At 47.8% G+C, this 13,540-nt stretch overlaps 1 protein-coding gene across 4 annotated transcripts in view; it reads left to right on the top strand.

The window, feature by feature from the left end:
* Positions 1-13,540, top strand: part of ILDR2 (immunoglobulin like domain containing receptor 2) — a 51,328-nt gene that overhangs the window by 16,439 nt on the left and 21,349 nt on the right. For 2 of the 4 annotated variants that reach the window (XM_074998089.1, XM_074998064.1), the window contains one exon: positions 11,261-11,317. The exons of the other annotated variants lie outside the window; for them this stretch is intronic. In XM_074998089.1, coding sequence (XP_074854190.1) covers positions 11,261-11,317 — 57 coding nt within the window. The remainder of the gene's footprint in view (positions 1-11,260; positions 11,318-13,540) is intronic. 4 annotated transcript variants of the gene reach the window in all.

Here is a 13,540-nt window from a genome sequence, read left to right as displayed (position 1 = left end):
GAAGTGGAAGGTATTCTAGGGTGCAGTTCATCTGACCCTCATCAGGTGGTGAGGGCCTGGTTCTGCTGGAGAAATACCTCTTTCCTTAATGGTGGATGCTACTCCGGTGAAGGTTATAGTAAAATCCAGCTTGCGCAGAGGCTGTAAATGCACACACTGGAACATTGTGCTGGCCTCCTGGATCACATGAGCATTCAGAAGAGAACAGTGCAGCATGTGCCCGAAGTTCAGCAGAGCACTTCTGGGCGAGGGTTGCTGAATCAGGGCCTTTATCTACCTCTGTCTAAAGGAATCACTCTGTGTGTGTGTGTGTGTGTGTGTGTGTGTGTGTGTGTGTGTGTGTGTGTGTGTGTGTGTGTGAGTGCGCGCGCATGCACACGCACGCGCACGCGCACATAATCCTTAGTCAATAAGGTGACTTATTTTACCTGACTTGAGCTGTGTCTACACGTGCACGCTACTTCGAAGTAGCGGCACTAACTTCGAAATAGCGCCCGTTGCGGCTACATGCGTCGGGCGCTATTTCGAAGTTAACTTCGATGTTAGGCGGTGAGACGTCGAAGTCGCTAACCTCATGAGGGGATCGGAATAGCGCCCTACTTCGACGGGACCGTGTAGACGATCCGCGTCCCGCAACGTCTAAATTGCCGGGTCCTCCATGGCGGCCATCAGCTGGGGGGTTGAGAGATGCTCTCTCTCCAGCCCCCGCGGGGCTCTATGGTCACCGTGGGCAGCAGCCCTTAGCCCAGGGCTTCTGGCTGCTGCTGCGGCAGCTGGGGATCCATGCTGCAGGCACAGGGTCTGCAACCAGTTGTCGGCTCTGTGTATCTTGTGTTGTTTAGTGCAACTGTGTCTGGAAGGGGCCCTTTAAGGGAGCGGCTTGCTGTTGAGTCCGCCCTGTGACCCTGTCTGCAGCTGTGCCTGGCACCCTTATTTCGATGTGTGCTACTTTGGCGTGTAGACGTACCCTCGCAGCGCCTATTTCGATGTGGTGCCATGCAACGTCGAAGTTGAACATCGACGTTGCCAGCCCTGGAGGACGTGTAGACGTTATTCATCGAAATAGCCTATTTCGATGTCACTACATCGAAATAAGCTATTTCGATGTTGGCTTCACGTGTAGACGTAGCCTTAGAGTGCCAGCTTTAGTCACTTCTGCCCCAAAACAGACTGAGCCCACATCAGCTTCTATGATGCAGAGGTGGGAGAATTCATACCAGGAAATTGACCTAAGAGGATGGCAGATATTAATATTTTGCTTTATTCTGCAGAAGAGCTGCCAGTAACATCCCAGCCCGCTTGTCAGAGTAGTTGGCAGATGTGTCAGGCTGTGTGTACACTATAAGATAAATTTGATTATTTAACCTCGATATTATGAATGTGAATTAAGTGTCTATAAAACTTCATGAAATTCGAGCCACCTTTTTTCCATGTTGAGTCTCCACATCTCCATTGCCCTGTGGAATTTCAACAGCTTGAGCAGTGCATCGTGGGTACCTATCCCATAGTGCCTTAGCCCAGGTTGCTTGTGGGTGTTTCATGTTTGAATTCTAGAATTCCAAGCACTGTGCTAGAATTTATAGCACCAGCATATATGGCCTCTTCTCATCTTGAGAGACGGCGGTTAGCAGCGGTGGCGAGGATCTATTGGCAGTGTTTGAGTCTGCAGCTTCTCTCATGGCTTATCAGTCCAATATTGGATTTGCACAGTCGATTGCAATAACCACATGTCAGTCTATTTCCAAATTCTTGAGTTTGAGAGTTTTTCCTTCTAAGACAAAGTTCTTTTGTGTGACTTGCACATATACTATCAAAGGACGATGTGTGCTATTGAAGGATGCTGATGACAACAATGTTTTGAAAGAGCAAATCTCACAGCTGCTGGCTGCCCTGGATGCATTGGTGACAGTGGAACTGTGGTTTTGGACTCGTGACCCAGCACACACTGGTGGGACCACATCGTTTTGGAGTCCTGGGACCACCAGCAGTGGGCGCAAAACTTTCACATTCGAAAGTCCACTTTTATGGAACTTTGTGATGTGCTGGCCCTGGCCCTGAAGTGCAGCATCGAATAATGAGGCTGGCTTTAATGGTTCAGAAGTGAATGGCAATTGCACTGTGGAAGTTTGTAACACCCAACAGTTACCAGTCAGTGGCAAATCACTTCAGAGTGGGCAGATCTACAGTGGGGTCCGTGGTGATGGAGGTGGCCCATGCAATCTGTCGGCATCTCCTCAGGAAGACTGTGACCCTCGGAGATGTACAGACCATAGTGGATGGCTTTATTCTCCAGGAATTTCCAAACTGTGGTGGGGCAGTAGATGGCACACACATCCCTATCATGGGCCCGGACCACCTGGCCTCTGAGTATATAAACTGAAAGGGGTAGTTCTCGATGGTGTTGCAGAGGTTGGTAGATCACAAAGGTTGTTTTACTGACATTAATGTTGGCTGGTCGGGGAGGATTCATGATGTGCACCTATTCCAAAATTCTGGACTCTTCCGAAATCTCATGGATGAGACTCTTTCCCCGTTGGGAAGATCAAGATTGGTGATGTGGAGATGCCTATTGTTATATTGAGTGACCCTGCTTACCCTCTGCTCCCTTGCCTTAGGAAGCCCTACACAGGAGCCCAGGACCCCAGCAAGGAACACTTTACTCACAGACTGGGCAGGTGCACAATTGTGGTGGAATGCGCCTTTGGCCGTTGGAAAGTGAGGTTCAGATGTTTATTGACACGGTTGGACCTTTCTGGAAGGTAATGTCTCCACCTTGATTACTGCGTGTGCTATTTTGCACAACATATGTGAATCTAGGGGGGAGACTTTCCCATCAATCTGCAATTCTGAAGCTGAGGCCATAGGCAGGGCTTACTCACAGTCACCTGCACAACCATCCACCAGTAGCCACACTGAGGCAACACCCATAAAGGATACTTTAAAAATAGCTTTGTGAATGATCTGTAATGCACATGCTACTCATGTATTTCTCTGTCGTAATGCCAATAAATCATACCGTGTCTTAATGAATGAATGCTTTTACTTAGTGGCAGGGGGTTAAGTTGCAGTAAGTAGAATGCCTGTGGTGGGCTGCTGTGCCTTCAGCTTAGCCCCAACGTGCCTGGTTCCCTCAGCAACATGTCTGCTGTGGACCAGGGAGTATAAGTGGACAGCTCTGCCTTCAGCCCTCCCCCAGCGGCCTGGTTTCATTTGTGTTTTCGCCCCCAACCTGCCCAGTTCTCTCATCTGTGCATCTACTGTGGACCAGGGAGTATGAGTGGGCAGCTGTGCTTTCAGCCCTCCACCTGCAACCCACCAGGTTCCCTCAGCCACCTGTTTGCTGCGGACCAGGGAGTATCAGCAGGCAGCTGTGCCTTCAGCCCCCTCCCAGCCACCCAGTTTGATTTGTGTTTCCCCCGCACTCCTGCACTCCACAAAATCACACCAAGCTCAAAGGAATGATCTTATTTTGGGGGAGGAGAGGTTTAAGTTGCAGGGAAAAGAAGCCTTCTCAAGGGCGCTCGAATAGCCTTTCGTGGTGGCTGTTGGGGCTGGAGTGGCAGGCTATCCTTGCCTCTCCTCCCTGCGTGTGGGGACTGCGAAGACGTGGGCTGGGCAATGTCTCATCAGGGGACTCCGGCCAGCAGGTATCGGCTGCTGCACTGCTGGTTGGGAGTGCCTCTGCAGCTGTAAGCAGGGAGCACCGCACCTCTGTTTGCTCAGTAACAGCCATTGCGAGCTTTGCCGTGGCCTCACTCAGCTTTGCCACTTGTTGCTACTGGAGGTCAAACATTCTGTGTTTCAACTCTGCTTGACTGTGACACCGCTCGGCAGTGTCCTTTGTCAGCTGGGGTGTGTTCTGCCTCAGTCTTTTCCATATGCTGCAGGATCAGATCTTGTTTGCATTTCTTTCATCTTCAGTTCTCTGCTATGCTGGGCATTGGCCTTGGAAAATGAAGGTCAAATTAAGATACAAGTCACATAATGTGCTTTGAAGTGCAATGAATGGGGGTCTGTGTCTACTGTCAAGGAAAGTTAACTTTTTCAAGGACACTCATGGGTTATTAAGGATGGGATTCTAAGTGTGCATTTCACAGTACATCACTTGCTATCACTTATCCAGCACATTTTCTTTGTGGACATTGCAAGCTATAAGCAATTGTCTGCATTTTGGGGTAAAGTAGGGGGCTGCAAAGCAGGGAAAGCCACCAGGTGTCCTGGGGGTGTCCTGTGGCAGGGAAAAAAATTTTTGGCCATTCCTGGAGCAGTCCTCCCCCCATGGTCAAGCTGCATGTAGGGGTCAGTGGGGATGGGTTCAGTTAGAGCCACATGGATGGCTGCATGGAGGGAGGGGGCCTCGATGTACAATTAAAGAAATGTAAAGAAAAATAAAATAAATAATCCAAAGAGAGGCGGAAAGTAAAAGGACAGGGGAGGGGAAATGCCCAGCTGTGCACTGCAGTTGCATGGGGCTGGGGGGTCCTGAAAAATCAAACGAAATGCTGGGGGAAAGGGACATGGAAGGGGAAAAGTCCAGCAGAGCCCTGCAGCTGTGGGGCTTGGGGGATTCCTGAAAAATGAAAACAAATGCTGCTTGGCAAGGGACATGGGAGGGGAAATGCCCAGATCATGGCAGCCTTGTGGCACTGGGGAGTCCTGAAAAATGAAAAAAAAAATACTAGGGGAAAGGGACATGGGGTGGGGGAAACCCTGCTGAGCCTGCAAACTGCATTGGGGGCGGGGAGCAGAGTGCCCACCAGCTGCTGCAGGCAAATGTAAAGGGTCAGGAAACAGGGTTTTTTTAAAAAAAAAAAAAGATGCAAATTCCTGTGCTTCTGCAGATTGCTAAAGAAGATATCACCCTCCTAAAACTAACAGCTATGGTGAAAGCACAGCTACTCCTGCTGTGTGACCAAAAGCCTGGAAAATTTGCTAAAATGCTGTTTGGTGTCATGATGCCAGACCACTATCTGATTGCCTGGCATGGCAAGGTGTGCTACTGTGGAAGCCCCAACAAGTCAGGCCTGCCCAAGAACCTTGTTAAAAAAATACAAGTGCCTGGATGATGCCTTCAAGGAGATCTCCAAAAGGGAGAAGCGCTCCATCCCAAGAAACATTAACATGCTGGTATGAGGGGCACAGGACCATAGCTAGCAAACCCGTACCTATACCCAACCCCATAGCTGTACCCACTTTCAACCCACTTCTAGCATGCAGAATGAATATTCACGTGAACTGCTTGGTCCAGGGGGCTTGGGGACTGGCATGGAGGTGACCGGTGTGGAGGGGCCTGGCTCCAGGTCGATTGTGAAGAGCTCTGAGCTGTCTGGAACAACTTCCTCTGTCCCCTGCTCATTGCTCCCTTCCTTCTCTCCACTGCCCTCTTCCTCCTGGCCACCCAGCTCCTCTTGGCTCACCCTGAAATGCATACCAGGGCCTCTGCAAGTGTCATAATTCAGACTGAGCTCCATGGTGGGGTCACTCCCCATAAGCATGTGCAGCTGTTGATAATAGCGGCAGGTCTGTGGAGCTGCCCCAACCGCTGGTTGGCTTCTCGGACTTTTTGATAGGACTGACGGAGTTCTTTCATCTTCACGTGGCACTGCACAGCGTCCTGGGAGTAACCTCGGGTGGTCATCTTGTGTGACATCTGCTCATAGATTGCCGCATTTCTCTTGGCCACCCGAAGTCTCTTCGCCACTGATTGGCCTCCCAAGTGGCAGTGAGATCCAGACGCTCCTGGTGGTTCCAAGCTGGGGCTCTCTTGAGACACTCAGAAGTGCTAGGCAGATCGCTACCCTGAATACTCATGATTGCAGTAAAGGGCTGCCAATAATAGCTACCGATGCGATGTGATGCGGTGGACAAAGGAATTTTTTCTTAATGGGAGCCCTTTATATTTGCAGGACTGGACTGCTGAATTCCAATTCAAATTCAGATTCAGATTCAGTCAAAACTTTGCAGGCTTCCTTTGACCTTCTTCCTGCACACAAAGTGGCCATCCTTGGCGGGTCACGACGTAGCTTTGTGGGATACATATGGGATGCTGCTGGAGGTTAATAAATTCAAATGAAGGACAGGGCGCTTCCACACTAGCCTTGATTTGAGATTTTAATTTCAAATTAGACACTATACCCATCCTGCAATATTGATATTTTGTAAACAGTATTACAGCTCAATAAATCAAGATAATAGTATTAACTGTGACATTATAATATTGAGCTAATGCTTTGAAATTCAATTTTATCTTGTAGTGTAGACGTGGCCTCTGTGTCGCTGGTAAGCACAGAAGGCTAGGGGCCTAGAGTTCAGCTGAGGAAGGCCTGCACACAGCTTTATAACCAGGACCTTCCTACCCATAGCTCTGCCTGAGCTAGGGAGGCGTAAAGCGGGCAGGAGCAAGGAGCAATTCTTTTAGGAAGGATAAGACAAACAACACCAGTTTGTATTCTCATCTGTGGGTGCTTTGGTGCCAGGAGAGGGCAGGAAGGGTTTTCTTTCCTGCTAAACTCCTGTATCATGAGGCTTTCCCATAGATCATTTGCTGCATACCTGCACAGCATTGCTGTGTCTCTCTTGAAACTGTCCAAACCCCCTCCACCCCCCCCCCCCCACATTACTTATTTCATGCCATTTAGAAATACTACTTGTTGCCAAGGATTTTTTCCCTTCTTATTTGCCAGCCCCAGCCACACGCTGCTAACAAAGTAGAATGGCATGATTAAAAGGCCTCAGCTACTAAGGTTTCCATAGCAACAGCCTCCTTGGAGGTCTTTGTTGCCTACTAAAGCTTTGATCTCCAAGAACCACTGCCTCTGTTTCTCCCTTGGATTGACAAACAGAGAAATAAGGACAGGAAAAAGGAAAAGTTTACAAGGCCACACTCTCCCAATAAATCTCCCAGCAGCTGCCTTGGAAGAGCCACTGATTTACAAGAGCCACGCTTTCTCCACTTGGCTTTCTGATGTCCCTACTGGGTTGGTTTCCAAGTGCCAGGGTCCCTAGAGTGTAGTACATATTAACAAGAATTGCATGTTCATGTGCTGCTGAGAAGGGATTAGATGGCTGTGCCCCTACTGTCCTCCACAATGAGGCACTGCTGCCAGGAGCTGGGGGAACCAGAGTGTCAACCCCCCAAAGGGAACATATTGTCATTCCTGTCCCTGATTCTTCTGCTTTTGTATACTTACCCCTGCGTTCCCTCATTATTTTCTCCAGCTCTATTTTTTTACCCTCTTCTCTATGTACCCCATTCCGTTCTGCCGTTTGTCTTCTCTGCTGCAGGTCAGATCTAACTTCCTGTGCCTCTCTTTCTGGGTAAATCACCTACCCTGCGTATTACGCTCTTATGTTCTTTTGTTTTCTCCTCCCTTCCTCCCACCTATTGTAGGACACCTCCACTTCCCTTTTCTTCCCCACCTTCCAGGTCTGCTCTGCTTTCTCTTGCCTTATCCCCAATTTTCCTCTCCCTCCCCAGTCCCTCTACACTGGAGCCCAGCTACAGGGCTAAAGGACCTCCACCCCCTTAGTGACGGACTGCCACTCTAGTCTTTGTGCCTCTCAGCTGCTGCTGAGTAGCCATAACTTCCGCTTGTGCCTGAGAGGCAGCAGGTGCATGTTGCGGAGAACAACTGAGCAGCAGCTGCTGGAGTTGCTTGTGCGGAAAGCGTAATCAGCAGTGCGGCGGAAATACAGGCAGTGCCGACACATCCCAGATTTGTATTGACACAAGGACAAACGCCTCCTTTGAATAAAACCATCTGGAACAGTCCTGGAAAATGGGGTCATCTAGTCCCCTTCATATGAGGTGTCCCCTGAGATTCACTCGCAAGTGCTAGCGTAAGAAGTTACAGTCCTTGTGGATACAGAGGCAGTTACAGAAGAGACCTTGATGTGAGACAGCCATTTCAATCCATTTAACAGAATGCTCGCAGTCTGCTTTCTGAGCCGGGCCAAGCAATAATACGTAGACAACACAAATGGATAATCGCTAATAGGGGTATTTGAATAAGCTTTTTTCTCCTGGACAGCTTCTTTCTAGTGCCACTCTCCCTCTTTCACACTTGCTTAACAAATGAGTTTGGTGCTGCTGGCAGGAGCCAGACTGAGATGGAGCGCTGGCCTTCCTTTGTGGGACAGGGACAGGACAGGGGCTATGAGCTTTCTCCCCACTGACCTCCACCAGACTGACCACCTAGTTTAGGGGTGCAGAGGGGAGTAGAGCTCCATGGCCCACTGCGTACTTGGCTTTCTGGGCACGGGGGCAGCAGGCATCCAATCCCATTTGGGGTGGCCAGCAAGGGTGCCGGTTCCCTAAGAACTAGGCCGATGCCCCCAGTTCTTCTCCTGCAGGGCACTTTTTGTCACTGCCACCCTGGCCCTGAGTGAAGCTAAATTTAGAGGTGAAAGAATCATACACCTCACTCCCCATCTCCTTGGGCTCTCTAATCCCTCCCTCTCGTGGTATATTTTTGCTTCACTTGTTGCTCATCATTGTGGGAGGAAAGTTGGCCTTCAATTAGTGAGCATTCATGACAAGCCTGTGTGCTACCTCCCCCAGCCGTTGCTGTGGTAACCACTGGTATGAACAAGAGTGCCTGGGTCAGCTCTAGTGTGTCTGCAGCCTAGCCTACTTAACAGCCCTTATTAAAAATGATGAGCAGGGGGAGGGTCTGTGAAGGAGGGGAGTTACATGGTGCTGAGGGGACAGGTTATCAGTGAATTAACTCAGCCTGGGGAAAGAATCAAAGTGCTGAAAGCTGGCTGAGGCATCATGGCTCGGTGAATTTTTTGTATTGTTTTCTGGTAGCCGACTTGACTATTCACATCAACAGTTTTAAATTCAGATGTGGCCTCTGCCCTAGGTTTCACTGAACTGGCCTCTCCTGAGAGGGCTTTGTGAATTCCTTCACAGACTGAATCCCTCAGACAGACAGGGAGGAAAGCCATGAGCGCTGAGGCAATGCAGAACCTGCCTATGCAAAGGTGGGAATTTTGCTGAATTCTCAGGGTTGCAGCTTTATGTGCCTGCCTGGCATGGTGAAGAGACCTGTACTCTCTCCTCCTGAGTCCTAACACATTAGATTGTGCTTATTGACGGGGTCTTACTGAGTGGTTGTACAGATTGAATGAAATGATCATCCTGTTTGGTGTCTCAGCAGTTTAGGACGTTCCAACAGCAGCATTGTTTCTGACATTTGCTCCCCCCATAACATCTTATGGGGAGAAAAGAGTTTTACCATTCCTGAAAGCATGAAGATCTAGCCATATAACTCAGCACTGTTGCAGGGAGCTCAGGTTTTAGGGTGAGCAGCAAATTATAGGCACTCCATTGAGAGATGACGATACATGGGGCTGCTCCTTCCTCCCAACTGATATATCGCCCACTTATCTCTTCACATCATAGTCCCACCTTTAGCCTGGTTTATATTACCATCCACTTACCTCTGAGGTCATTACAAGGGATACAGTCTGCCAGCATGCGGAGTAAACAGACATGTGGCAGCCATGCTTTCTGCACCCATGCAGTGTAAATGTGTGTTTGTTCCTGCCAATATATTGTGCACACATGTGATCCTTTTGTATAAATGAGGCATATATTTATTGTGGATGTGGAGCATGTATGAGTATAACATCCTTGTGATGGGAGACATACATCCGGTATGCATGTATAAAGAATGCCTGTCCTATGCAAGGGTAACCTGGAAGGCATCTGATGCACAGCCCATGTCTTGTGTACATGACATAGGCATATGTGAATACTGGCTGAGAGTAGTCTGGGCTTTGGGTCCTTGCAGGGAATCGACTACTTGGATTCCATGAAACTCTTTGGACATGTAGATGAATATGTTGTTATAGATTGATGGACAGAACCCTATTTTAAAGTAATAAACAAGGACCACTTTATCTGAAAGATCAGCTTTACTACTTCTGCGCAGGTTTTGACAGCTTGTTGGGACTGATGGTTTTATAGTGAGTACCAGAACAGTTTGATGAGTTGTAAGGGGTTATGAAGTGCTGCCTGAACTGAGAATGCTCCTTGGGGCCCCAGCAGCCATTTGTGTGGATTTCTGATCTCTCTAGCTGCTCTGTTGAAGCAATGAAAAAGTGTCGAGTGAGATTCTGATTGCTTTTAACATGCATCAGGGAGAGACTAGAAACCAAGGATTCTGGATCCAGTTAACCTCCTTGCAAAACCTGGAGGTGGGAGTGTTAAAGGTGACTTTAAAGTTGGTTGCTGCTTGCCTTACTTTCCGTCCCCCATATGTGTCTGTTAAAATTGCATGCTCTTCTCCTTCCTTCATGTCTGTAAATAACCTAGCAAACTGTTAGAATTATATAAAAATACACATTGCACAGAGGCATGCGGGGCATTCTGTATAGGCACAGATGCATATAGTATAATTTACCTACACTTAGGACGTATGCTGTGGACTGCAACATTTCATGCATACAGCCCCAAAACAAGTGAGTACGCAGTTGCCCTTAGGGCTTGAATTTTGTCACATTCATCTTAAATTCAAATGGAAAAAAAGCAAGGGGTCCGGTGACATTGTACAAAAATCTTTCCCTGGTTGGTTTGCTTCATCTGGATATTGGCTTTATTCTTCAAAGCATCACCAGGTTACACAGACATTCCATCATACCTCCACCCTTCTATAGGCATGTATTATGCCATTTGTCTTGGACCTATCTGTGCAGCTGCAGTGTCCTGTACGGAAGAACATCACACATGCATGCAGCTTACTTGCAGGGAGCAATGAGGTCAAGCCTTTTGTAATCCAGCCAGTTTATGGTCTTTTGCACTTTCTCTCTCTTTCATGCCAGTAAAATGATTCTTTACAAACTAAATCATTCAGGCTCCCAAATGAGTGTGTTTGAGTGTGACTGTGAATGTCTACATGTAGTGTGCGTGTATGTAGAACAACACTATCCAGGCATCACCTAGGAATCATGCTACATGGACCCCCTTTTTATAAGCCTCTGCCCAGATGGGAAAGGGTCCATTGCTTTCTCTGCTCTCACCCCTCCCCAGCCTAGATGGTCAAATCAAGGCCAAGTGATACATACCCACAAAGCCTTGAGCAGGGCCAATTACGAGGAGATGATGAAATCCCTGAACCATATAGTTCACTGCACAGAGAGTATGGGGGTCAATTCAATGATAGGAAGGGGGCTGGAGGCAAAGGCAGGGACTGGGAGTGTGATTTTCCTGTAGTAACCTCTCTCCTTTCTGTTCTCCTTCTTCTGTCTTTTCTAGGCAGGACAGGGCTGCTTGCTGATCTCTTGCCCAGTTTTGCTGTGGAGATTATGCCAGGTATTCAGTCATTTAACCCTTTATTGACCCACCCTCCCTCTCACCTTGTTTGTCTGTCTCTCTGCTGCACTGCACTTTCATTTTCTTCTTACTGGTATGACCCTCCTGTATTCTGTGACAAATGGTTGCTTGTTGGAAGTGTATCTTGCACTGAGAAATATCCAACCTCGTGCTGGAGATTGGGAGGGGCTGTAACACAGGGATGCAAAAGACAGAATTAGCAGGCAGAGACAGGCCCAGCTTTAGAATGGAAAAGTCTGTTCACTGGAGGTTTCATATCGAACTGTTTGCCTGTGTGTTCACGCACCACTATGAGCGTGGAGACTCTGTTCGATCCATACTGTAATATCTTGGCACCCTTGTGCACCTTTCACAGTACTTTGTGGCTGCACCTCTGTATGCCCTCAAGAAGCACCCTTCAATGGCTTACCCTTATGTTATAGGATATTGCTATGAAAATCATCCACTGAAGGCTGCACATATGTGGCACCCCTGCTAAAGGAGGGAGACCAGGCCAAACCAGCTATAGGAGCTGTTCTTCTGTGAAGAAACCCTGTATTATTGAGGGATCTAGCTACAGACAGATAATGGGGGTGGGACCTGATGACCTTCTGGATTGCACAAACCTCTTACTGTCTAACCTAATGAAATCCTACTGGTAAGCATTTCCCAACCCCATAGAGGATCTAGTCCAAGATTCTATATCAGATGGTCTTTCAGAGGGAGCAAATGAGAAAGTATTCTGCTCTGGGTACATCTGAGATGAACGTAGCCTGAGGCCACTAAACCAAGGTGTGTCCCTCCTCAGAAAATAGATTGCTCATATCAACTTACATAAACAAGAGCAGCTCTAAGTACACATGAAGGGGGAATAATCTGTCGCAGACATAAAAATGGAAAAGAGGATGAAGACCCCCAATATTAGTAATAATATTAGCACCAGCAGAGGATTCTATGTACAGGTTGAACCTCTCTGATCTGGAACTCATCTGGGAACATCTGTAATCCGGCATGATTTTAGTTAGCTGGATGGTCACTTATGATGGGTGTAGCCAAGTTTCCTGTGGTCCCATAAAGTTTGTTTACAGCCATCAGTCCTTACTCTCCATGTTCTGTGCTATTATTTAGCTGTAATTTACCATAAATGTCTTCTAAGAGCCCAGTAAGATGTGAAAGTGTTGATAATACTGGTAGATAATATTGACCTCCCATAGTCCGGCAAATTCTCTTGTCCGGCACTGGTCATGTCTTGAGGCTGCCAGGTTAGAGAGGTTCAACCTGTAGTAGGAAAAATCTTTTCATTGTATACACTCAACAAAACTTGATTCTCCAGTGCCTCATAACTTCTATCAGCGTTTATAGCTGTGCAAAATTGATGTAAAATGCTATACTTGCTTTGCACAGGTTTAGGTGATAGTAACAGCTGGAAGGCAATGGAGGAACAAGCCTTAGCTTTAATTCTCCAGTGTTATCAAGGCACTACCTCTCTCAATTTAATAAACAATATATAACAGGAGTCAGTCTCTCTCTTTCATAGAGAGAGAGAGAGAGTCCTTTATGGGTAGGCTGTAAGGACATTAAGCAGCTCAGACACATTAACTGTACAGTAACCTCAGTGTTTTGACCATATTCAGAATGGCCTCATGAAGAAATAACAATGGTTGTATTAAGAGAAGGATTATGGAATCATACTTTTAACTCGATGAATTCCTCAATTTGAATATGTAATGGACCCAGCAGAGTTGTTTGCTGTTTCCTTATACTGGTTACTTAAGCCCTATGTTGGGATGAATTAAAGACCTCTGTAAAATTCCAAGGCCACCTATAATGTACTTAATGACTCTAGATGCTTTTCCTGCTCCTGGAATGTCTGCAGAAAGATTCATCTTCTCACATTAATCTGGTGAGTTTTTTCTGCACAGTGTGATGGACCCCTTGTCGGTTCCTTAGGGGTCCTGCGCTTCTGGGCAGCTCCTTGTGTGCTTCAGAGACTCACAGAGGCCCTTGTGTTGCCCTGGGACTTCTCAAAGGCATGGTCTCCCTTTACCGAGCCATTTTCATCACAGGCCAGTCTTAAGTGGAGGTGGAATGGGTTCCTCTCCCTCTGTCTCGAGCTACCCTTGTTTGGCCTGAATTGGGTACCCCTCCAGGGGAAGGGTGCGGGGAGTCCAGTCCTGCCCACTGCCCTGGACTCCAGCCCAGGGACCCTAAGGAAGGAGGGAG

The sequence above is a fragment of the Carettochelys insculpta genome, chromosome 1 (assembly GCF_033958435.1).
Source record: "Carettochelys insculpta isolate YL-2023 chromosome 1, ASM3395843v1, whole genome shotgun sequence".
Classification (NCBI taxonomy): domain Eukaryota; kingdom Metazoa; phylum Chordata; order Testudines; family Carettochelyidae; genus Carettochelys; species Carettochelys insculpta.
Note: the sequence above shows the minus strand (reverse complement) of the source record. Positions and strands in the feature narration are given on the sequence as shown.